Genomic DNA, 27,500 nt, shown 5'->3' on the forward strand with positions numbered 1-27,500 from the left:
TTTGTTTCACTTAAAATAAACAAAAGGCTTTTCTCTGAAACTGTAGCTGATAAAGAGACAACTAGGAAACCAAACCACAAGGCGGTGGAAAATATTTCCAGAAAGACAGATGACTGTTTAACCTTACTGAATGCTGTTGGCCTTGTAGGCTCTACAGTACGTTTGTACCCACTACCCAGATGGTTTGTTAGTCTAATCGTTGCGTTCAACTGCCAATGTCGCTTTAACATGACAGTATTTTGTCAGGTATGTGACAAAGTGTCGTTTATGATTAAATGTATGTTATCAAATGAGTTGCATTTGATAACGGCTGTGTTTGGAGAAACAACGAAATCAGTTGATGCTTCATATCCATATGAGTAAAATGTCCTTGCTGATTTGTTTATTTCTGGAACACAGTTCTTATATGACGTGATCTGAGGTTCCCCTATGGGAAATCCAATACCAAAATTAACGCTGTGACGCAGGGGGATAGCGCCCTCTAGCGGCAGTGATGTCAGACAGTGCTCTATAACAAAAACTATAACTATATCGTTTACTATGGTCTTCTTATTTATAGTTGTGGAATCTATAGCTGTGTTATAGTTGTAGAGTGCTTGTTGTGAACGGCCCTTAACCCCTGTTGCATCATATGTTGACGATGACAAAAAATATTTACGATTCTAAGCCTGTCGGTACGCAAATTAACGCAACTACAACGGCACTGAGTTGGCATAAGCACGACTTCACACGCGTGGGCACTCGCTCAGCTAGCACCTCGCTCTGCCGTGTCTCTCGGGACTGAAACCTACTTCTGATGCCTGCCTTGTTTTAAATGTTTTTTACCAGTTGAGAGCGAGCATTCCGTCGGGAGTCACGTGACGTGAGACTACCAGGAACGTTGAAAAGCGACACAACTGCGGTTCCGGGACTCGTTAACATTAACATTTGCTGATTTTATTTAACAATGGCAGATATGAAGGGGTCATAGAGGAAATGAGGTAAAAAAACAAAGAATACTCTAAGGCAGGGGTCTTCAACGTTTTCAGGCCAGGGACCCCCAAACTGATGGGGAGATGGAGCAGGGACCCCCTACCTCAGGGATATTCAACTAGATTAGGCAGGGGGCCACAATTGTAAAATGACTTGAAGTCAGGGGCCACAAGGCCGTGATAACACAACCATTTGTTGTGTGCTAAAGGTCCGATAGGACACAATAATGGACACATTATGTCCATCATGGTAACTTATTAGGGCCTGCTTCATACTGCATTCATGCATTTTGATGTTAGATAGGAACATTTCTGTGTCAGTCCTTGGTGCACAGGCTAAGATTTTGATATGAAGAAAACAGGAAGTAGATATTTCAGTGCGTTCTGTGCATGGGTCCCTGACATAGAAGGGTCTCGTATTAATGAAAGTTTTTTTCATTTGTTTTGAGAACCCAGGTGATAAGAGCACAAGCTCTTATGATGTGTTTGAAGTGGATGAAGATGGAGAAGATGGAAGCTGGACAAAATCCACACAAAACATAAAGGAGCACAACAGGGGTTTTGAGTGCAGTTCATCCATTACAGACCATTCATTTGTAAATTTCTGAGTTTAGAGTGGATGTTGTTAATAACACCAAAGAAATTATTCTCCTTATGCATCCATTAGCGTGTATGCGTTGCCCAGCTTCCATCTTCTCCATCTTCATCCACTTCAAACACATCATATGAGCTTGTGCTCTTATTACCGGGTGCTCCAAACGAATGAAAAAAACTTTCATTCATACGAGACGCTTCCATGACAACCAAAATTCAAAATGTTCATCCTGTACAAACAACCATCTAGTAAAAATTCTTTGCATTTAATTTTATAAATATTTTGTAATTATATATTTTTTATCTAATCTAACAACAATTTTGCGGACCCCCTGCAGTACCTCCACGGACCCCCTAGGGGTCGCGGACCCCCTGTTGAAGACCTCTGCTCTAAGGATTCTACTACGTACATCAGGATCACTGACGGCAGAAGCTGTGACGTTGACACCATCCGGCGATCCGGTGACGTCGGTGGCCCCCGTTCTGGTGTAACTGGTCCAGAAGGCCAGGCAGTAGTCGATGGCCACCATGACGGAGTGTTTGAGCAGTTTGGAGAAGACCATGAGAAAGATCATGAAGAACCCACCTGAGGACAGGTAACGCCAACACACCTGAAAACACAACACCAACGCATGGAAGGATGGAGGCCTTTTACCTGCTATCTTATCATTTAAATGTGCAGATTGTTATTTAGACAGGTTGTTTAGACAGATGCTAGGTTCAGTGTTTACCTGGTATGTTATAGTTTCAATGTACACATTGTTATTTAGATAGCAAGTTGTTTAGACCAGTGATTCTCAAAGTGGTTTAGCACCCGTGAGCACAAACATAAATCGGTGTCTATGTGTATATTTATGTATGTATGTACTGTATGTACTGTATGTACTGTATGTATGTATGTATGGATGGATGGATGGATGGATTACCTTCCAGGGGATCTTAGATCGTCTATTGGTGGTGGTGGACATGTTGTCATCTTCCTCCTCTTCTTCCTCTTCCTCTGAGAAGATGGGAACCAGTTTCAACATTTTGATACTTCATTCTTTATCGCATGGTGTGACTATTCTCATGGTCATCTATCTGGCTCAGTATGTGCTATACCTTCATCTTCATCATCTATCTGGCTCTTGGTTTCTCTGGAGTAGAAGGCTCTTCTCAGAGTCTTCCTCTCCAGGATGGTCTGACTGTCCACCTCGATGTCCTACACACAGTGTACACACACAATAGACACAAGTAGGGCTGCAACAGTTAATCAAACTAAACGATTTAATACATTATTTGAAATAAATATATTGATAATCGATAATTGAATAAAATACTCAATTAATAATGGATCCTTATTTTGAGCATGCCATTATAGGCAACAATCTTCCAAAGATGTCAACAATAGTGAAAATAGCCAATCTACAAGCCCACTAGATCTGCTATTTTCACTATTCTTTGCAAGACACCGTGTGTGTGTGTGTGTGCGTGTGCGTGTGCGTGTGTGTGTGCGTGTGCGTGTGCGTGTGCGTGTGCGTGTGTGTGTGCGTGTGCGTGTGTGTGTGTGTGTGTATACCTTCTCCAGTTCCTGGTCCTGTCTGTTCATCAGTGTTTTCCAGTGTTCGTACAGCTCCACATCATGCGTCTGAATGTCCTTCAGAGTTCCCTCTCTGAGCACCGAGCCGTCCTTCATGGCTAGAATCTACACAAACACACACCCGCGCGCGCACACACAGAATCAGAAGGTTCCCAGTACGATCCCTGGCTCCCTCTGGATTAGTGTTAAAGTGTCCTTGAGCAAGACACCACTAACCGCTCCTATATAAGTAAGTTGGTGCCTTTTACGTTTTTTAACCCATTGAGACCTGAAGCCGATTCTACATGTCTCCTAAATCCCAACAGTTTTCTGAAAAACGTATGTTTCTATATCAGTGGTGCTCAATCTTTTTCATGTCAAGGACCCCCAAAATTATATGTATTTGGCCGCAGACCCCATCTAAGATATTTAGTTCCAGAGACCCCCCAGAAGCAAAGATTTGAGTTAAAAATGTTCGCTTAAAAAAATATATATATTCAAAGATTTGCACACATTTTTCGCGATTTTTCAAAAATAGCAGATCTACAAGCTCGTAGCGCGGCACCGAGCTTGTATATCTGCTATTTTTGAATAGCCCAATGTGTAAAATAATGCTTTTTAGCTCAAATCTAAAAATGACCAGTTCCAGGTCTTAATGGGTTAAGTTTACACGGTCCTAGCCCTAGGACTGATACAGCTGATGGAAAGCTGAAATGTCCCGGTGAAGCAGGTCGTTGAAGGAACTCACCATATCAAACATGCACTAAACACGGTTGTCAAAGTATTTGCCCTGCAGAGGGCAAGTAGAAAAAAAAACAAGGATGTTGCGATTTTGGGGACGTGGTGCCGTTCTTACCCAGTCCGCATGGATGAGGTACTGTAGTTTATGAGTAACCAGCACCACGGTGCGCTTGTCGTCCTGCAGGAACTTGAGGATTCCTTCCTGCATCAGGTGATCACTGAGGTGGATGTCCAACGCTGAGAACGGATCGTCCTGAAAGGGGAGAGAGAGAGAGAGAGGGAGAGAGAGAGAGAGAGAGAGAGAGAGAGAGAGAGAGAGAGAGAGAGAGAGAGAGAGATCCACAGTGTGTTACTGAAAGGCATCGTGACACGTTGTCAGCTTGTACATAGACTATTTCCACTATTTTTGAAAACCTGTCTTGATTTTTATAATTTTTCTGTCTATGAGATGCCCAACATAGGTACTGTATGCGAGGTTGAAAGTAGTTTAAAAAATAAAACAGAACAATACAACCTGGTAGGATTTTAAATTGAAAAGGATGAGGGGGTTATATAAAATATAAAGAGCTCTACATTAATAAGGTGACATTAATTATCCAGCAGTGAGGTTAGACAGGTATATGAAACAGCATTTATATCAGTTTACGCGGAAACACTGCACTGAAAATGACATAAAGCACATTTGTACTTATATAAAGCCAAAGGTCACTCAAAGGAGATGTACAACAGACTGTCACCACCACTAGCTGACATGCACACAAGCAGCCAGTTTGTCCTAGTGGTGACAATTTGTCCTGTACAGTGCAGGTTCACTGCTGAACACTGTATTGTGATTTGTGCGGCTCTATTTACAAACTGCACACATACTGTGGTAACCTACTATCAACAGCTAAACATTGGACAGTGAGATAGTTAAAAACTCTTCCTTGGAGATAGTCAAATGAATAAGCAGCAGTGATTCCTGGAAACAGCAGTGTGTGACCTTTAATAATTTCCAATTCCAAACTTGGAAAGTCTCTTTGTAGTGAGGCCAAAGTCTGACTTAAGACAACAGCCGTAGTGATTTAAGTGCGCTTTGCTTTTACTGTTGCTGAGGCAACTTTCTCTGGGTAATTTACAGTGTTGTATCTGCAGATTATGCTTTTATTCATAACCTGACATCACGTTTGCTTACAATGGACCAGAACACAACTACAGCGTCATACAAACCCAGCATGGTACAGTACAAACCAGCTCATGTGTCCGCCCTGAGGCTGGGAGGTCAGGGTGCAACCCCCAGCCGGGTCATACCAAAGACTATAAAAATGGTACCCAAACAGGAGATAGACTCCTGACCTATGGGCCACATGGTTCTGGAACCTACTACTTACAGTACTTACTTACTTAATAACTTACAGTAGAGTACAGCCACTGCTGCCTGGGGCGCTTCCGTCCACACGCAAAACGATTCATTTAATATAAAAGCATTTCTGCCTGGTTAGATCATAATGGTATTAAAGATGACATGCTTCAGGAGGAACTGCTGTGTACCATATCAGCCCAAGCCACGATGGTATTACTCTTTTTAGATCCACAAGCTCTTTATTTTCCGGTTCTTTACATACTTATACAGTATAGTTGTACAGTATACTGCTTGCCATGCCGTGGTAAGCAGTGGTTCCTCAAAATTTGCATGTGCACCACTAGCAGTTTTTTTTTCTGCAGCCTAGTAAGTTAAATCCTCAGTGCTGATTTAACTCAGAAGAGTGTACAAACAGAATGGGTCCATTAGGTTCCATTTGTACACTGATCAAGGATTTTACGTGTGTATTCAACATACGACCCCAGGTAAAAATGTGCATTTGCAAGCTATCTATGGAATGGAATGTCTCTGAAATCTGGACTAACCATTAAAGCATCCTCGAGATAGAGTCGAGCTTGCAGCGTGATAAAATGGCTGTGGTGGCATGCGAATGGACCCGAGGGAGACACACATAATGTTGTCGGCATAGAGATTAAACCGATCCTTTCATTTTATGGACTTCAAAACAAGATGAGGGACAATGTAACTGCTTATTCACTGGGGGGAAAAAGTAGACTGGAGACCTGAACTCTGTGCACTATGATGTTTCCCGACAAAATAAAAACACTGACAACTCGCAAATCACGTTACACGCAATGCATCTCGGTCGGCAGTTTCACCACGGGCGTGAAAATTGACACTGGTCATGAGTTTGTGTGTGTGTGTGTGCGCGCACGCACACATACATATGTGTGTGCGTGTGGTTTGTGTGTGTGGGGATGGCTGATTTATCCTGTGTGCATCAATTAGCTCAATGCCAACAGGTATGCAGTCACACCTAGATCTGATTCCAATTATTTGGACTCGGTCAGATGTGACTGCTTAACCCATTAAGACCAGGAACGCATCTGTGTAAAATTTTTGATTTCTTTGACATTTTTTTGGGAAAGTTCTTGAAAAAAACATTTGTAACTCAAATATTTGCTTCTGGGGATTCTACAAATGTCTTCTAAATCTTAACAGTTTTTTGAAAAAACTCATGTTGCTGCTATAATATCAGTGGTTCTCAAACCTTTTCATGTCAAGGACCACCCAAAATGTATTTGGCCGCGGACCCCCATCTCAAAATATCCCAGAAGCAAAGATTCCCAGAAGCAAAGATTTGAGTTACAAATGTTCGCTTTAAAAGTATATATATTCAAAGATTTCCACACCTTTTCAAGATTTTTCCAAAAATACCAGATCTACGAGCTCATAGCGCGGCTATGAGCTCGTATATCTGGTATTTTTGAATAGCCCAAACAAATCTTGTCTAAAATGACACAGATGCGTTCCCGGTCTTAATGGGTTAAAATAGCCATCCAGCATACAAAAGTGATACACAGGCACAGCATGTGCAACAGGCTCTGTGCATACAGTAACTGTATAGTCCCAGGTTTCTAGACGGTGGCATACCCGTTTCCTGTTCCAGTTCAGTTTCCCGTAGCGTTGTTTGATTGGCTCAGCAGAAGATTTGACAGGAAACACATATGACACAGCTGCGTAATGTGTTTCCCCTTTAAATCTCAAGCCGGGAAACTACAAGTGGCGTAGGAAATGTGACATAATAAATGTAGCTATCCGTCTCTGTGGGATGGAAAGCTTGTACATGTACTGTATGTATGTCCAAAACTGTTACTTTTCCAATTTATCCAATGTAGTTATTATTTAGTCACAAGCTCTTGTTAATTCTATTCATTGGTTCAATATTTATAGAACCGACAGATGCACTTAACCAGTTTTACTGTTAAAATGATTCTAAGTGAATAGTGAATTGTGAGCTTGTAGATCGGCTATTTTTGCTATTTTTGCAAGACACTCTTGTACGATGAAGTACGGCATTAATCTGTGGAAAAAAAACATAAAAAGTTGAAGGCCGACAGTGACGTATAGTAGTAGTGGCCTATGAGGAAAAAAATGTGGTTAAAGACTTTCTGGCAAATTGTCCCTCGATGTTATTTCCAAATAGTGTTTGTATAATAAAGTGCTTTGCGTAGTATGCTGGTTGAGAGAGCTGTGGTGACACAGTTGTTCTGTTCTACTAGGTGTCTGCTATTAGGAGGTAATAGTACAGTAGGTGTGTCCGGTAGTGTGTTAATGGAGTTACAGTTGTGTCATTGTTTGATATAACTCATGTTGTGTCTGTATGACGCGCTGTATAATCTCCCCATCAGATATGGGAGCTTTCACAGTCCGATCGGCTGTATTTCAGTCACACCCCAAATGATTGTTTAAGGAAGCATCTCCCGTACACTCCTCTGATTACATTAGTGTTTTAATCACATAAATAATTTCTATTATTGTTATTCAACACATCGGTACGCGTGATAAGGCGTATGAGAGAATGTCTGGGATGGTATCTGACGGGGTGTGACCGTGTGTTCCTGACACAAAATTAAAGCCTGTGGTGGCAACGGGGAACTGATGTAACGTTTGAAAGCATCACGGAAAAAAGAAATATCGTTCATAAATGACAATGTTTTCAACCGTCCACTCGGTGAAAAACACATTCCACGTGAATGTTTCAAAAGCAAAAACGAACATATTTCTATACTGTGTTTGAATACCAGGACAGCTCCAAAGTGTCAATGAGCAAGACACAAACTCCTGCTCCCGATGAGAAGGTTGGTGCCTTGCATGATTTCCTCTGCCGGTGGTACAGTATGTGTGAATGGGTGAATGTAAAGCGCTTTGTATAAAGGCACTATATAAATGCACCGTTTACCATTTACATTCTGTATGAATAGACCATTTACAGTGAAACTACTACGTTAAAGGTTGCTCCCAAACAGTGGGTAAATTCAGAACTCACCAAGAAGACGATGTTGGTGTTCTGATACAGAGCTCTGGCCACGCAGATCCTCTGTCTCTGACCCCCGCTTAGGTTGATGCCCTGAAACATTATGATCCTGATCATTATAATGATAACTGTAGACACAGTAAAATCCTCAGTGTTCATTTAAGACACTCTGAAGAGTGTAATCATTGCTATAGAGTGATTGCTCAGTAACAGGGGTCTACCCGTCTCTCCAGCTCTTTATTAAACAGAAAATACATTTTCTGGTCATTACGAATTTCATCCAATCAGGATAGAGAACCGCACAAAGATGATTTATTTCATCACTTCCAACTTCACTTGCGTGTCCTGCGTGAGTTCTCTCTCCTGATTGGATGACGTTAGTATCCCAGCCTGAAAACTGTATGTTCTGTTTACTAAAAAAGCAGGAGAGACGGGTGTTATTGCACAAAGACCAATAGCAGTGATTGCTGTGAGAATATAGAGCTCTTAAACACTTATTTTAAGTTTAATTAGATTGAGATGTTACTGTGTAGCCTCTTTCATATTATGTAAAATGAGCATCAACGTTCCTTAAGAATATTGAGAATAATAGAAAAACATAAAGAAAACATTGTTATTATGTGTTACATAACAATATATTGATCATTATTCTGCTGTAATATACAGGTTATGTGTGTGTTATACCCTCTCTCCAATCTCCGTCTGGTCTCCAAAGGGCAGCAGGTCAATGTCTGGCTGCAGAGAACAGGCATCAATCACTGCCTTGTACCTGAAACACAGCAAACACTGTAAAAAAAAACACCTCATAAAGCAGTGGCTCAGTCTGAACCTTTTTTAGTTACAGACCCCCAGGTTGATATGCATCAGGACACTCCCATTTCGCTGAGACCACCATTCTACACTATAAAATCCTCAATGCTTATTTGAGAGTTACGGACCCCTTAAATGTCCATTTGGACCCCCTGGTGGTCCTCGGACCAACGTTTGAGAAACAGTGTCATAAAGCATCTGGATATTCAGCGCTAGATATAGAAGCAGAATAAGGATCATCGAAGAATTGCCTGGAACTCCCTTATCCCATTAAAACCGGGAACGCATCTGTGTAACAACTTTAACCCTTATTTTATACTTTGGCTATTCAAAATATATACAAGCTCATAGCGCGGCACCGAGTGCCGAGCTATGATCTTGTAGATCTGCTATTTTTGAAAAATCGTGAGAATTTGTGCAAATCTTTGAATATATATATTTTAAAGCGACATTTTTAACTCAAATCTTTACTTCTGGGGGGTCCCTGGAACAACATATTTTGAGAGGGGGGTCCGCGGCCAAATACATTTTGGGTGGTCCTTGACATGAAACATTTGAGTTCCACTGATTATAGCAACATAAGTTTTTCTTTTTTTAAACTGTTAGGATTTAGAATACATTTGTAGAATCCCCAGAAGCAAAGATTTGAGTTACAAATGTTCGCTTTAAAACATTTATATTTTTCTAAAAAATAGCTGATCTACAAGCTCATAGCGCTATGAACTTTTTGAAGAGCCAAAGTATAAGATAATGGTTAAAGTGGTTCAAATCTAAAATGACAGATGCTTTCCCGGTCTTGAGAACCACCATTGAGAACCACCACTATAGTTAGTAGGGTCTAGCGGTCAATGTATGCTTTGCGCGATGAGTGTTTAGTGACGTGTCACGTCACGAGACGAGAGTGACGTCAAAACGATACAAATGTGTCGTGGCGGACCTTCTCAGAAGGAACGATCGCATGCGGTTGGGAACATAGATATATATAAAGGCTAGATGACTCACCCGCGCTGCTGGCCAATGGAGTACGACGTTGCCACATGGCGGCCATCTTGAAACAGTCATTCATAACATTATGTCTATGGTGCATATATTTTAAAATAACCATAGCGTGCTCAATTTTCATCTGATTTTCAAACGGTTTGGTGTTTTGTAAACACCAAAGATGTAATAAAATTATAAAATTATAAAAAAAAAAAAAAACATGATTATAATTATAAGTATGCAGTATCATAACTACATCTTTGGTGTTTACAACACACCAAACCGTTTGAAAATCGGATGTAAATTGAGCACGCTATGGTTATTTCAAAGTATATGCACCATAGACATAATGTTATGAATGACTGTTTCAAGATGGCCGCGGTTGAGCTACGCTTGCGCCGTCCCCTTGAGCCATCTAGCCTTTATATATATCTATGGTTGGGAAGGCGAAGTAAGCTCTGTTACAGCTTTCACTTGTATACGTTTTTGTGGTGACGCAGACAGACTCAAAACGCTCAAATGACGCTCAAAGCATACTGCACATTGAGCTTTACTGTACCTCTGCTTGCTGAAGGGACTGCCAAAGGTGATGTTCTCCTCCACCGTGGCGTTGAGCAGCCAGGACTTCTGGGCAGCGTAGGCCACGGAGTACCTGTTCTTACTGAGGCATCATGGGAAATGGAGGCAAACAGAGAGAGAGAGAGAGAGAGAGAGAGACAGAGAGAGAGGGTGAGAACTACAGGTCCTGTATTCATAAAGCTCCGTAGGAACAAGAGTGCTTTAATTTAAGTGTTTTTATATAATATTTCTCTCTTTTGAGCTAAATCTTAAAGGTTCACTCACTAATCCTCCTTATAATAAGATGGCACCATTTCTGTCTGCTCACTCTGTGTCTCAGAATTCAAAAATTTGCCTACCAGTGACATCCTCGATAAGCAGGCAAGATTTCAAACTTATTTTTTTTGTATTATTATTAATGTAATGTAAGAACAATGGCTTCTATTTCAGCATGCTAACTCTCCAGGAAGAGAAAGGCTAGTTTCTATTAGCTTGGAATTCCCATTGATGATGTCATTGGTAGGCAGGTTTCTGAACTGTCCACAGCCCACCTTTTTTTTCCACAGAAACTGGTGCCATGTTATATTGAGCATTGGTGAGGACCAATTATATGAAGGTTGAAAATGGGTGAATCTTACCTTTAGGTTGTAAAGGTTGTTTTAAGAGCACTCTTGTTTTAAGACACTTTATGAAGAATTGCAGAGGGGAGAGGGAATAAATATCTTCAGAAGATATCAAACTCAACCGCAAACTAAAGAAAGCATTGTGAGGAAACATGGATTATGGATTGGGTTAATGATAAACCTCACATCAAATAACAACAACAGCAACAACGACCACAAGAACGACGGCTGAAGCATCACCAACATCCAGTGGTGGGAAGTAACGTTGTGCATTTACTCAAGTACTGTACTTGAGTACAACCTGAGTATTTCCAGTTTTTTCAATACTTCATACTTCACTACATCTCTGACTAAAATATTATTTGACTCCACTACAATTATATAAAAAATGTAGTTACCAATTACTTTGCAGATTTAGATTACTTTTACAAAACATACGTTACCAATAAAGCTCTTCGGCTATGTAATTATACATTTTGAAATATATTTGTGAAATGTGATTGCATAACCGAGTACTTTTACGTAAAGTATACTTTGATGCCAATGCTTTTCTTTTACTCAAGTAAAACTTTGAATACACGCCTTTTTACTGGTAATAGAGTATTTCTACATTGTGGTATTGATACTTTTACTTAAGTAATAAGTCAGAGTACCTCTTCCACCACTGCCAACATCTATAAAAACATAAACAACAGCTTTGCTGGGAGTCCAAACCTAAACCTGTGCTGCTTGTAAGTCCAACAGTCTGGAGGATTATGACTTCAGTTTATGGTGTTTTTGCAAAAGAAAAGAAAAGAAAAGAAAAGAAAAGAAAAGAAAAGAAAAGAAAAGAAAAGAAAAGAAAAGAAAAGAAAAGAAAAACCCTTTAGGGTCATATTAGAAATTACACCTTTTCTTATTCAGTGTCACACTAACGGCCATTAATGTGTCTATTATGATTATGACACAAACTTTAACTTTTAAACTTTAGCGGAAAATTTCGGGATGAATCCCATTGTTCTCAATTATTACACAGTATACCGTATGTAGTGTCTTCTGTGTATTCTCTGCTAAATTGGATCAAGTGTACAGCTGTATGTCTTCTGTGTATTCTCTGCACTCCCAGCATAATGACTCCCAGCATTACAATGCACACAGACACACAAACCAACCAGTACCACTGCTGCAAACTCAATGAACATCACCCTGATGAGTGAGAGATGATGAGCACCGTATAGAGACAGGAGATGAGGATTAGAGAGAATTTACTCCAAAAAGATGAGGATTAACTCCAAAAAGGGTTGACGTAACGCTGGTTGGGTTGTTCCTGAACACACACACATACAAGCTTTCTGAATACATACAGTATTTACTGTACAAGATCTAGTACAGTAAGAAAGGCATCTCTATTCTGGGGGCGAACATTTGTAGACGTACTGTGAGCTTGTAAAGCAGCTATTTCCACGAGTTATAAACATTTTTGAAAGTGAGTGTTTTAAGTCTGTCTGTGTGGGTTTTATAAAGTTTGATCCAATTACAAGTATTAACAAGAGCTTCTGACTAAATAATTACTACATTGGACCTATTAGAAACTGTTTATTTTATTTCTTCTTCTTTTTTTTCCCATTTCCTGAAAAGTAACCGTTTTGGACGAACAAGGTTTCCACCCGAAAGTTTTAAGTTGGTTAAACTGAAAGGCTGCCAATTCAAGTTTCTCGAGCTGCAACTTGAGCAATCGAAATTGGCCATTTTGGCGGGTGTGCAAAATGTTCTGCCCACAACCCTCGACATATCTACTGCCGTTGAGCAAGAAACTGTAGAAGACTGTGGTTGTGCAAGGCACACACACTAATAGCCTGCAGGCTCAAAACACAATGCCACGTTTTGAGCTTGTAAATTGGCTATTTTTGCTATTTTTTAATTTTAATTCATACATATGAGGTTTCCACCCAACGATGTACACATTTTTTACATTTAACTGTTGTTGTTCATCATGTACGTACAAGTGTGTTCGGGAACAGCAGAACATGCGTTACATCAACATATCTTTTTTACGAGAGACCACACTGTATGAGGTTGTACTCATGTCAGATAGTGAGAGACGATAGAACGTATGAATTTATAGACAGAGGAGGAAGTGGAGGGGAAACAGTGAGGGACACTTCACATCTGACACAGGAAGCAGGGAAATGGAACCTATACCTCCTGACGTCTTCACCAGACTCCTCTGTCCCTGACCAGCTGTCAAAGCCACGGCATCATGGGTTAGAATAAACTCACAGTTTGTGTAGGAAGACAGAGAGCAAGAAAGATATAAAGAACGCAAGAATGCAAGAAAGAATGAAAGCAAGAAAGAAAGATGGATACCATGGAAGAGACGTGTGTGGAATGACAAAAGCCTGTCAGCAGCTAACTGGTCAACTATATAAAGTCATCATAGTTTGTCTTCTTCACACCCACCCAAAGAGGATGAGCAGGAGACGTCATGTCTGGTTTCTCATTAATATCATCTGTCATCACGTTTTGTGGTTTCCAAAAGTATACCGTCATGTTGCACATAATAGTGTGAAAGCTTATCCAAGTGCTGTTGAATTCATGCTGCATTTAAAGTCTCAAGCAGTATTTCAGAACATTATACAATTTATCAGTATAATGCTGGTCATTAATGGCATAGTATGTATGCCCTGTGTTTACATAACAAAACCATATCTATTTAGGTGTTTTCACTGTTTGTTGTAGTAGCCCAAAAACATCCATGTCTACCAAAACAAACAGTGAAAACACCAAAAAACAGTGGGAGGGCAGTGTGTTTCTGCAGGTAAACACTACCACACTACTACATGGCTGATAACTGCTGGTATAGAGAAACAATATCGTTAAAAAGAATATATACTGTATATATTTATTGTTTTGTTATGTAAACAGGTAAGACGCGCAAAACATGGATGTTCAAATGTCATTATTATGTATCTAACATAAACGAACATCGTAGATTTGCCTGATCATTCCTATTACTAGCTCACATCAATGATTAAGTGGGGTTGGAGTGTGTGTGTGTGTGTGTGTGTGTGAGTGTGAGTGTGAGTGTGAGTGTGAGTGTGAGTGTGTGTGTGTGTGTGTGTGTGTGTGTGTGTGTGTGTGTGTGTGTGTGTATGTGTGTGTGTGTGTGTGTGTGTGTGTGTGTGTGTGTGTGTGTGTGTAATGAGAGTGTTTTAAAGGGATCAAATACCTTATGTTCCCTTCATGGGCCATCTCACAATCTGGAGGCCTGATATAGCAGAGGTCCAGGATGCAAAGAGATACAACACAGTACACACACAGTACATACACACACGCACGCACGCACGCACGCACATCCGTACACAAAACACGTACCAGACGCACACAAAAAAATGCTCTCATGAGCATGCATGCATACAATATACGCACACACGTGCCCAAGCGCACGCACGCACGCACGCACGCCCACCCACCCACCCACCCACACACACACACACACACACACACACACACACACACACACACACACACACACACACACACACACACACACAAAGCAGAGGTTAGTATACAGACATATGATACCGATGTGCACCTCCATTTATTAATTTTAGAAATGATCATTCTTAATAATAGCACCTCCTCCTACCACCTGTTTCATTATTTCACTCCACACATAAATGAGAGTAAAATAATGATCTGAAGATGCTCCATCGTTATCATACGAGAAAACAACAGGGAGAGCTTATTTCAGCCTCATGTGACCCAGTGGTACACAGCAGCGTTCTGATATCGTTGCTGTCGAGCAGAAACCTTGTATCTCCATATTCTCACTTTTTGCAGATCTACAAGCTCTGAGCTTGTAGATCTTCAACTTTTGCTATTTTTGAATTTGAATCCTGAAAAGTCACAGTTTTGGACATATGAGGTTTCCACCCAACAGAGACGATATTAACCACCTGTACCCTAGCATCCCTATTGTGAAGGTAAAATTTGCCAAGAAATAGCCGATCTACGAGCTTGTAGATCGGATATTTTCAGCGAAATGATTTGGTGTAGAGGGGGGAAAAGAGTGCACCAAGTACAGAGCCAACTCAGGTCAGGTTTCTGTGTATAGAAATTTGAAGTGGTTAACTCTGAAAGTGTAAAGGCCCTTACACACCGGGGACGATTTTTTTCATGCGAATAATACGTTTTTTTTAAAAACCTTATAAAGTCAATGCAAGCTTCCACGGAGCGAAAAAGCGAAAAAGCGTCTTTCATTTATTCGGAACGAGTCCGAATTTTGCGTATATTCGCATAATCGCCGGTGTGTAATGACCTTTGGAATGGACCCATACAGGTTTATGTACTGCATAAACTGGTACTGGCTTGAAAGCTTGAAATTTAATGATTCGGTTCTGTAATCTCTGAACACGTCAGCTTCTAGGAGAAATAGCTACTGTACGTTAGCTTGTAGATCTGCTATTTTTTATTTGTATTTTTGGCAAATGTTCCACCCAGAATATGGAAGCTAGGGTTCATGTGAGTGAGTGGTCGGTTGTGGTTGTCCTCTCACTTGAGAGGACAACCTCTCAACCCCCCCCCCCCTCACATGGACATTGTGGGAAGGTTTAGCAGGAGGGTTAATGATAGAGTCATCTTCCCCAAGGGGACACACAAAAGACTGAGACAGTCTATTGTGCAGCTAGCGATGAAGATGTATAATGAAGCACGCGATGGTCGCTTGGCTCGTTCTATAGACGAATTGCTCGGAAGTAACATCAGTTCATTACAGTATGGACACTATCTGACATGTTTACTGTGCGTTCTCTTGTTATTTATTTTGTCCTGCACTATGAAAGCATGTTGTATATTTTGTTAATTATAGATGGTGTTTCCTTGAGTGTGATGCCTTTTATCCTGTGACTGTAATACTAATAATAAGTCAAGAAATTACTACACAGACACTGAATAAAGGTTAAGTCAACATATAGCATGAGCTTATCGACGATAAGCTATTTAGAATAACTTTTAAATAGCTCTATATTCCTATAGTAATCAATCATCAAAATGGAGGTGTGCAAATGCCTTATTTCATGACAAAATATGTTTGGTCTATGAGGATGCAACCTAAGAACCTTTTTTGCACATAATAAAACTCTACCTCAAACTACTGTTAAGGCATGTGTTGGTTTTCTGGGTGGAGGTTGTACTTTTTCTTCTATCATTTTTCTGTTCAGGCTAATGCAAATGCTTAAAAACGCTAGCTAAAACGTTAGTGTGACACAGTAGAAAAGTACTGAAGAATTTGAAGACGAAATAGCTCTGCTATTAGGCTCTTTTACCACAACTTGTAGTGGTAATGTTATGACATTGGTAAACTTTTGTATTTATATTTTAACAAGCTATAGATATCATTTTTTGTTAGTCTATCTATTGTCAATGTCGCCCAATGCTAATCATAGATCCATCCCCAGCTATCTACTGAGAGATGGTCAGAATGGATGACAGGTGGGGTGATGTTAAATGAGACATTGAATGAATGACAGTGGAGGTTAAGCACAGTTTGTGAGTGTTAATCAACAAAGCAGTGAGGAAGATGAGATTTGGATTAGCATTGTGGTTAACAATTATATTCACGCAAAGGCACGCACGCACACACACACACACACACACACACACACACACACACACACACACACACACACACACACACACACACACACACACACACACACACACACACACACACACACACACACAGTGCGTGTGCAGACAAGATGACAACGCCAACGTGGACAATACAAAAGCTTGATGGAACACTGAACAGGGACCACGGCGAAAGGCGTTTGAATGCTGCACGGTGCCTCCGGCTGGGCCGGCGGCGCTCCAGCGAACACAACTGGCTGTGTTCGTGGGTGAGAAGCCTGGCTCTGTCGCGGCACTACTGACTACTACACTATGGTCAGGGTGCCTATTCAGCAGGGAGAGAAACTGGGAGGGAGAGCAAGTTACTCTGAATGCGTTACGTCCTCCCAGTGAAACTCCTCGCTGTCAGATGAAAATAAGTGGCTGGCGATGTCAGGTGTTATCTGAGGTTGTCTACACCCTCCCCTGACAGGGACTACACACATGGGTCTACACCCTCCCCTGACAGGGACTACACACATGGGTCTACACCCTCCCCTGACAGGGACTACACACATGGGTCTACACCCTCCCCTGACAGGGACTACACACATGGGTCTACACCAGGGATGGGCAACTGGCGGCCCGCGGGCCGCATGCGGCCCGCACCGTCACTCAATGCGGCCCCAGGCCAAAAAAAGAAGAAGTAAGTAATCTAAACATATCCGAAATGGTGAACTATTGCCTTCAACTGTTCCAAACAGTAGAGCGCGCTCTCGTTTATTTTAATAGAACTATTAACTATAATTCTAGTGTTCATTTTTGTATATTTTTAAGCCAAGGTTACAGCAATACTCTGAAAGGCATACTCAGGAATGTGACATTTTGTTTAGCAGTACAGCTGTAGTAAGTTGATAGAAGCATTACTAAATGCTAAATAAAAACAAAGTTATAACAAATAGTAATAGTTAATATCCCTTATTTATCACATATGTGACTATTATGGGCTTTTTGAGTAATGGGGTACTACTGGCTAGAGTGCCGATAAACAGGGGCGGGCTGGGACCAGGGGGGGGGTCCGTTTTGTCAACGGGGGGGGGGGGGGTCCCTGCCGATAAACAATGCGGCCCCCCAGACTGATTGAGGACATTTTGTGGCCCTCACCATCTACAAAGTTGCCCACCCCTGGTCTACACCCTCCCCTGACAGGGACTACACACATTCGGAGGGAAAACTAAAACACAACTAAAAACCCCAAAAAAAGCTTAGTGAAACACTGAACATGAAGACAATGGATGGAATGGTTTCAGTGGTTCCTCAACCTGGCCCTCAGACTCATGTAAAGACTGTAATATGATTGGATGTCACCATTGACCACATGGTGGTCATTTGCAATTTGCTCCCTCCCTCTGAGTGTGAAGAAAGAGTAGAATGGCCACCGTATTACTTTAATCATAAATTACAGTATAGCTATTCCTGGGAGACTGTGTGAGTGCATTGCACCACCTAATAGGGAAGAAACCATTGTATGGGGGGGGGGATAGCAGAAGATAGCAGCCAGGAGAATGAGGCTGGCTGGCCACTGCCATCGACACTGGGAGCTCCTGCTCCCAGTGTCGCGTGGGAGCTAACAAACGGACATCGATCGCGACACCACACCTACCTACATGGACATACTAAAGAAAGATGCAGTGGCGTAAAGAACTGGTGAGTGAGCCAGATGTATGGGGAATCGAGATGACTGGAAGCGCCGCTGGAGGGCTCATCCGAGGACAACCTAGAGAAAACCTGCAGAACCAGGGGGCCCTCGAGGACCAGGGTTGGGGAACCACTAGCTTAGACTATGTATGTATCGATGATGAAAGAATGGAATGACTTGATCTGAACTGTGATGAAGGAGAATGATTAGCATTGGCAGTGAGACCGGTAGACAGTAGTCACAGCGGTATAAAACATTTAAGCTTCCAACAGCTCTAGAAACCTATATGCAACTATTTTATATATGCCAAAGAACATGGGACGTATGCCTCTGTTTACAGGGTCACAGTGCGACTGTCCAACCAGATACCTTCATGCATCTCTGATTCATTTTGTTTAGATTTGAGGCTGTGACCTGGCGCAAGTAATACAAAATGTACATCACTTTTGAGTTGTAGCTTTCTTTTGAGAAAATCTCAGAAATCCTTTGTGTGATAAAAATCACTGTGACCTTGGAGCACTGAAACCTTACGCCTAGATCAGACCAAGGATTCGCAACGAGATGAAACCGTTTTAAGCCCGATTTATACTTTGTCGTACAACGGTATCCTGCGCCGGATAAAGCAAACCTCCAAGCTCACGTGTCATATCCGTAACACGGTTAGAGCTTCTAGGTTTGCCATTTCCTGCGTGACAGTCGTACAACAGAGCATACACTGAAGCATTAGAACATTGCAGAGAAACTTTACAGCGGTCTGAATTAACCTTAAGAGAGACTTCTCACAAGGTAGCGGTTATGTACAGTATATAAGGTCAAGAGAACATACAATAATTAGTAGTCTCTTATCTTATCTGCAGTGGTAAATTGCAAAACTATTCTTAAAAATAGAAACCCATAACTTTCCATATGGTGATTTGATCATTTCACGTAATTCTTAAAACATCAAATACGGATTCTGCATTTCAAAACAAGCCATATCTTTACATTTTAGCAGAGACATTTCTCAACAAGGACACAAAATTCTTACATTTGACCATGAAGACAACATGAACCCGTATGTGCCCGTAAGAGCCATCAAAAATAGCCAGGCAAGCACAATATAACAACTCTCTGTACACAATACGTGGTATAGAGCCATAATGTATATAACTACATAATAATTCATATGATATTATGTACATATTCAACATTCAACCGAAGTACATAAATGGTAATCGTCGTATTGTTATAGTGTATAGAAGGATGTTCTCACTTGCTCCAGTAGACTTTTCCGCTGAGGGCATGCATCTCTCCGAGCATGGCCAGAAGAAGAGAAGACTTCCCACAACCCACCTGGCCCACGATCATGGTCAGCTGACCTGGATGGAGATGGCAGGTCATAATCAGCGATATAGAGAGAGAGTTGCCTCCTGTAGTTCCAAACATTGGAACTTCCTCATTGGGATAGAAAGAGAACTTCTGCATTCCATTCTTACAGTGGGAGTCAAAGCTAGTGTGGTCACTCTCATAGTTATATCACTCTGGACATAATAACTCCTACAGCAACTCTTTCATGTCAAGGACGGTGGACCCACAAATTCATATGTATTTGGCCGCGAACCCCCATCTGAAAAGATTTTGTGCCAAGGACCCCCATGCAAGATTTGTGTTTTTAAAAAAGAATCCAAAAAATATTCAAAATGTTTGAAACTGACGCATTGTGAGCCTGTAGTTCGGCTATTTTCAAAAAGCCACTGTAGCCTGTATAGGGTTAACCCATTTAGACCATGAGACCGATTCTTTAAACACCTTCTAAATCCTAACAGTTTGCCGAAAAACGTATATTATATATATCGTCTCTGTCGGGTGGAAACCTCATATGTCCAAAACTGTTACTTTTCAGGAATAAAAAAATAGTCAATGTAGCAGATCCACAAGCTCAAAGCTTTCAAGCTTGTATATCTGGTACTTTTGATGTATAAAAAATATAGATATATATATATATTATAATTAATTAATATATATTAATATATAATTATTTATAATTAAATATAATAATAAATAAATTATTTTAAATTTAAATTAAATTTTTTATAATATTAATTATATATTATTAATATAATATATAATATATATTACCGATTTACCCTTTTCACCTCTGGGCTGTTTGCATGCCTGATTATTATTATTGTAAAAAAAAATATATATATATATATATATTATATATATATATATATATATATATATATATATATATATATATAAAAAAAAAATTCAAAACGATATTTTTCCCCCCCAAAACGATACATATCGTCACGAAAACGTATCGCAATATATCGCGGGACGATATATCGGCACACCCCTAGTGTGACGCTATAGTATGATCAAGTAAGCATTAATTTACAAATAAAACACAAAAGGTTAACATGTGGAGATAAGAGGTTTCTGCCCGACAGCGACGATTATGTAGCAAAATCGAACATGACTCAAATGCTTTCCCAGATTGAATGGCTTAAAGAAGATGAACTGATTTTGATGCTATATTAACACATTTCCGCAGGGGACCCCCTGGAAACCCCTCAAGGACCCATGTCCTGGGGGGTCCCCGGATGCTACTTTGAGAACCACTGTTCTACAGAGCGTGGTATTAATTGTATCACCGTCTGCTTTAGGAACGCGTATAATCTTATGAGTCGAGCCAAAGATCTGTTTGCAGAATTTAGTTCAAATTGACAGAGAACAGAGATTATAACATATATCACCCACACATAGTAGTATAACTGCACACATCCAGATCTATGGCAGTGGTTCCCAACCTTTTCTGGATCAGGGCCCACTTGAAAATCTTCAAAGCGTTAGCTGCCCATCCTCAGCAGTAGCTCCTCCCTCCCCCCCCCCCCCTCTCAGGAGCACATACAAGTAAGACGCGCGAACGCGGGAAGCGAACGCAGCCCTAACTTTTTTTTTTCTTCTTTTTTAAATTATTATGTTGTGTATTTACGGACTTATAATCCGTGTTATTTCACCGTGATGGGGAGAGCGTAGAGAGAAAGTCACGTGACTGCCTCCGCGGCCTCGTACTGAAGTTAATGAGGGGGGGATATGGTTCTCCTATGCACGGAGTTTCGGAGTTCCTAGTCATCTATGCACGGAATTGCCGTTTGTCAATCCGTGCTATTTCACCGTGTTTGGGGGGCGATCGGGTTGGTTTCATAGTAAGCTCCACTCTGAGATCTGTCAGCAGCCAATGAGAGCGTGAGTCACATGGGGGCGCGGCTGCACACAGGCTGCACACAGACAGAGACACACACAACCCGAGCACGGTTTCATAGTAAGCTCCACTTGGGCGGAGGCGCGCCAAATAAAGAAGGCGCTGGAGCAACTCCGACGATTTGAGCCTTTTTCATATAGGTCACAGGGTGCAAAGCACAGAAAAAAACGTTTCGATGTCAGGTTACATCTTAGTCAGGTCATCACTTATAATGCATTACAGTCTTACAGACCAACTTGTGAAACAAGTAAATAGAACGCAAAGTTGCTCTGTGAATGTGTGACTCTCTTTAAAGTCACAAAATAAATCACCCTAATTAACCCCCCCCCCCTACTTACTTTAAGCGTGCACACACATACACACGCTCAGCTGAAACTGAGCAGCCACATTCACTCCTCATAGGCACGTTGTCATGCATGCACAGTGCACACAGACGTGCACACACACACAAAAAACACGCACACACATGCAGTTGCCCCAAATAGCGTTATAGCCTACAACAACCCTTGGCCGGCTGACCAGTCCTGTTTGTCTTAGTAAGATAGCCAGGACAGCTACCTTGGTACTGATCCAAGGAGAGGTGGGGTTTCTGTGTGTGTGTGTGTGTGTGTGTGTGTGTGTGTGTGTGTGTGTGTGTGTGTGTGTGTGTGTGTGTGTGTGTAGCAGAAAAAGTGAGAGAGGATGAGAGAGCAAGAGAGAGCTTGACCTTATATTAATGCCAAATTGTATGTATGTGTGTGTGTGTGTCAGTGTGTCTGTGTTCACGTGCAGTGAACATGTACAGTGACCGAGTGTGTATGTGTGTGTGTGTGTGTGTGTGTGTGTGTGTGTGTGTGTGTGTGTGTGTGTGTGTGTGTTGGCTCGTGCATGTTGTGTGCGCGTGCATACGTAGATGATATACGACACTGTTGGACTGTCAGCGTGTCTTCAGCGTGGTCTGCTCTCGTTACACCCTGCATTCCAGTGACGTCACTCAAACATTCCTTCATGCTTCCAACACAGCTACAGTTACACAACTGTCCATCTGTCTGTCTGTCCGTCCGTCCGTCCGTCCAACCGTCCAAAACTTTGGACACAAACAACATGTCTCAATAATTACCGTCTGCGTTCGCTTCCTGGACGTTGAACTCTATTGACTTTTTTTTTAAGCCAGTCAATTCCGGGAACGCATCTCTGTGATTTTAGATTTCTTTGGCTATTCAAAAATAGCAGATCTACAAGCTCATAGCGCGGCACCGAGTGCCGCACAATGAGCTTGTAGATCTGCTATTTTTTACAAATCTTGAAAATGTGTGCAAATCTTTGAATATACATATATATATATAACATTTGTAACTAAAATCTTGAAATGACAATATATATGGCTAAAAAAAATACATATTCAAAGATTTGTACAGATTTCCACGCCAATTCCTTTTTTTAGCAGATCTACAAGCTCATAGCGTGGCACTTGGTGCCGTGCTTTGAGCTTGTATATCTGCTATTTTTGAATAGCCAAAGAAATCTAAAATTACAGATATGTGTTCCCGGATTGACTGAAGACCTTCTATTCCCACGGGGGAAATTCAGTTTCAGCTTCACCCCGCTGATGGCTGCTCCCTTCCAACAAAACCTCCGGTTGACTATAAGGAGCAGCATGGTTCAGAGTGACGTCAACTTGTAGTTTACACATATATCAACCTCCCTTTCCGAAGAAAAGTCTGGACGTTGGAAGGAGAATGCATGTATGTACTAGGGCATTCACGAATAGTGATTTTTAGTATTCGAATTATTCGACCTATAAGTATTCGAATATTCGATTAATCGATTTGATTATAAAAAATAAAATAATTAATTTTTTTTTTTTTTTTTTTTTCAATGGCATTGATGACTCGACTCAAGGAATGCGAGTTGACGTCACACCAGAGCTCACAGCTGCATGTCTGCTGTAGAAAAGACAGTAAAAAATCACTATTCGAATAATCGAATAGTGGTTTGATATTCAAATAGTCGGTTTGATATTCGAATATTCGAATATTCGACTATTCGGTGAATGCCCTAGTATGTACTGGGCTTAAGTCTTTTTCTATCCAATCGGCACAGTTTCTACAGCTAGCGCATGATTCTATCTAGTTGAATAAACTCAACTGTCACAACAGCACGTAAATTCATGTGAACATGTTATAACATAATCAGCCGCGCACAACGTTTACCAACATACGTATGTCAGAAGGCTAGCATTAGTATCGGCTCAATTCACATTCACATTACTGACATTAAATTACCTGTAGGGATTCTGATGTTAATGTCCGACAGTGTGGACAGGTTGCTTCCCCAGGTGAAGAATCCATTGCTCACCTGGATAAAGAGAAAAGCAAGAAAAACAAAACAAAAACTGATTAATGATCTTGCATCACACATGCACAGAGACTATACAGTGGTCTTATCCACAGCTACTGTATAAGCAGGGAGTTGCAGGTGTAACAAATGAGCCACAAAACTAAACAAGAATCCAGTCAAATGACCATACACCATCAATACACTGTCTACTCACATGAGCTATTTTAGCTATATTTCAACAAAAAAAAATGTATGTGAAACGTTTGCCTTTAATGACATGGCCAGAATGGGGACGAAAGGTTGGAGGTGGTTAACGTCTCTCAGTTCCTCGAGGTGAGGTTGAAGGTATTCATTCATGGACGCACTCCTATAAAGCTCACACTGGCGTCCACCAGACCAGCACAGAGAGAGTTGGTTTCAGCAAACCATTATTTATTTATTTTCTTACTTTGTTAATTGGGTTTTCCACGGAAGCATTCATTATCAAAATGGGTGCTACCGTATGCAGATAAATCCAATACAAAAATTACAATAAACGGATTGAATAACACCCAGTAGTTCACCCCCCAAAAATCTTATTTTCTATCAATTACACTCCCCATGAAGCCTTGAGATTTTTCTGTTTTTGTCGCATTCCTGAGCCAATAATTTGATGACCGGCGGAGTCTCTGGTAGGAGACACAATGGAGACGCTTTGAGTCTCCTACCGGAGACATTAGGATCTTTCTGCCGATCATGAAATTATTGGCTCAGGAATGGGACATAAACGCAAAATATCCATGAATTCAAGGCTTCATGGCGTGTGTAATGATGTAATTGAACATAAGTAATTTTTTGGGTGAACTACTCCTTTAACTCACAACACCATAAAATAAAGAAAAATGCAAAAAACTGATACACAGACAATAAAAACCAAAACAAAGTCAGTCAAACAAAGTCAGTCAGACAATACATATCCATGTCCTATAGTCTGCATAACAGCACAACACCCCCGTCAGAGCAAGCAAACCCCTCACATCAACATTCCACCAGATCTCATGTATCCTCATCCAGAGATGGATTTAAACGCCGGACAAATTGAAAGAATGGACTCCCAGTGAAAACCATTATGCAACCAATGAGCACGTGCAGCACTGCCAGGCCTGGTCCACTCTATAATCCCCGTTTGGTGATCTATCGCCCTGCTTCCTGCTGAGACCCTATCGCTGTTTACATTCCTCCCATCTGCTGTTTTCTCTTATTTATTTCGTGTTTATTTTATCTGACAATGCTCCGGCCTTCTACCCCTCAACCCCTTCTCCCCTACTAACCCCCCCCCCCCCCAAGCCCCTGCTCCGAATCCTTTCTCACAAACACGGCCGAGTTCTCCCCCAAAAGGGCAGCGTCCCGACCACAGACACAGTCGACATTTTGTTTCCTTACTTTGTAAGGGAATGGACGGGGGATCTTTGTATGAATTAGGATTATCTCATGACATTGATGTCTTCTTAGATAGACGAAGGGAGGGATTCAGACAGAAGACAGACAGACAGACAGACAGACAGACAGACAGACAGACAGACAGACAGACAGACAGACAGACAGACAGACAGACAGACAGACAGACAGACAGACAGACAGACAGACAGACAGACAGACAGACAGAGACAAACAGAGAGAGACAGAGAGACAGAGAGAGAGAGACAATAAGACAGTACTGTAGGTGGAACAGCTCGCTGCCATTCCAGAACACCCTAAATACCGTATCGTGGTTGAATGCCTCATGCCGACCAGTTCCAGGGAATGTACAGACTCATATAGTATATGTATTGAATGAATGTATAGACTCATATTATGTAGTGAATGAATGTGTACATGTAGTGAATGGCGAATTTGAAGGAATGAATCAATGTGATTTGTGAGGTCACAGTGACCTTGACCACTGATCTTTGACGCCCTACTATTACTACTTGTAATCAGTTCATCTTTGAGTCCAAGTGGACATGTGTGCCAAATGGACGGACGGACTGGCGGCCAGACAACCCAAAAACCTAATGCCTATCTGGCCACGGCTGTCGCTAGTTAGAGCCATAAAACCCTTGTGTCGGTGTGATCATCTATGGTCATGTTTAATTTTAGTCTGCTTCGCAATTTCCTCACAAGACGATTGTTACAAAGTGGCCAATTTTTTTTGTATGTGTGTGTACATAGAATTCTCTAGATCTCAGTGAATTTTAAAAAGCAAAGTGGAGCTTATTGTATACATGAGTGAGATTCCTCTTCAACTCCTGATGGCGGGCTAGTGCGTCAATCAAGCACCGCCATCGCATGGTTGATTTATTACGTCTTATCTGGTGTATAAATCCCCCAGCTCTCCTACGAACACAGAGAGGAGGAGGAGGCAGGCATCACAGCGGAGCACAGATTAGCCGATCAGACCAAAACAAACAGAAATCAAAGACACATGCTTCTGTTGAGAAAGCACAACATTACGTTTGTACACAGAGCGCCAAGGATGATGGTGGGGAGAGGGGCGGGTACAAGGTGACAAGGGGCAAGGGAACGGATGTGAAGAAGAAGACATACATAAGTAGTCATGTGGCGAAAATAACCGATCTACAAGCTCACACAACATGTCGCTTCATGGCCATTGTGAGCTTGTAGATCAGCTATTTATGCGACTTTTGGGAAATGTTGAAAACATTTTTTATTATATATATATAATTTGGGGGAAACTGGAACATTTTGGAACATTTGGAAATTTTGGCAAACTTGAAAATGTATAATGACATCAACAAAACCAGGGTGAAAGTGTTTAAAAGACTGGAGATGAGAAAAGATAATTATGTGAAAGAGGCAGCATGAAACAATTAAGAAAAAAGAAGAGAAGGGATTTGTACAAGATTACTCAGGTCCGTAAACATCTAATGGTAGCCTAGCGTAGGGCTGCAGTAGATTCAGATTGGTCTGAGGTATTTCAAGGTATTTTTTATTACCATGCAACCAGAGTTGGTGGTAAGTAATTTTTTACCAGCGTATGTACTTTTTCTTACTTAAAAAAAAACATGAATTTGCCATCAGCCCAGTGTTCGACCTGAAGGCGGCAAAGGATCAGAATGAGAATTGATCCCCGGCTCCTCCCAGCAACGTGTCCTTGAGCAAGACACTGAACCCCCAACTGCTCCTATTGAGAAGGTTGGTGCCATGCATGGTTTCCTCTGCTGTCAGTGTGTGAATGTGTGTGAATGGATGAATGTACACAGCATTCACTGTAAAGCACTTTTGATAAAGATTATATTAGACACTGTACATACAGACCATTTACCAATCACAAATACGTGTCTTTCTGCTATATTAAAACCCTACTAGTCCATAACATCTGGTGATGCACGCAACCAAACTATGTGTAGACTTAAGTTGGGACCGCAACCGCAACCACAGATCCCATAGTCCATTGTAAACATTAAACCACAGATCCCATAGTCCAA

The 27,500-nt window shown here is 41.2% G+C and overlaps 1 protein-coding gene across 6 annotated transcripts in view; it reads right to left on the reverse strand.

Annotated features, from left to right (window-relative positions):
* abcc9 (ATP-binding cassette, sub-family C (CFTR/MRP), member 9) overlaps window positions 1–27,500 on the reverse strand; it is a 95,983-nt gene that overhangs the window by 28,230 nt on the left and 40,253 nt on the right. For all 6 annotated transcript variants that reach the window (XM_080421835.1, XM_080421831.1, XM_080421832.1 and 3 more), the window contains exons 17-27: window positions 23,979–24,051; window positions 19,717–19,822; window positions 14,385–14,423; window positions 10,555–10,656; window positions 8,889–8,973; window positions 8,217–8,297; window positions 3,980–4,117; window positions 3,124–3,249; window positions 2,667–2,766; window positions 2,492–2,565; window positions 1,976–2,176 (exon numbers count right to left, since the gene is read on the reverse strand). In XM_080421835.1, coding sequence (XP_080277961.1) covers window positions 1,976–2,176; window positions 2,492–2,565; window positions 2,667–2,766; window positions 3,124–3,249; window positions 3,980–4,117; window positions 8,217–8,297; window positions 8,889–8,973; window positions 10,555–10,656; window positions 14,385–14,423; window positions 19,717–19,822; window positions 23,979–24,051 — 1,125 coding nt within the window. The remainder of the gene's footprint in view (window positions 1–1,975; window positions 2,177–2,491; window positions 2,566–2,666; window positions 2,767–3,123; window positions 3,250–3,979; window positions 4,118–8,216; window positions 8,298–8,888; window positions 8,974–10,554; window positions 10,657–14,384; window positions 14,424–19,716; window positions 19,823–23,978; window positions 24,052–27,500) is intronic.

This window comes from Gymnoscopelus braueri, assembly GCF_963280865.1.
Source record: "Gymnoscopelus braueri genome assembly, chromosome: 23".
NCBI classification, from domain to species: domain Eukaryota; kingdom Metazoa; phylum Chordata; class Actinopteri; order Myctophiformes; family Myctophidae; genus Gymnoscopelus; species Gymnoscopelus braueri.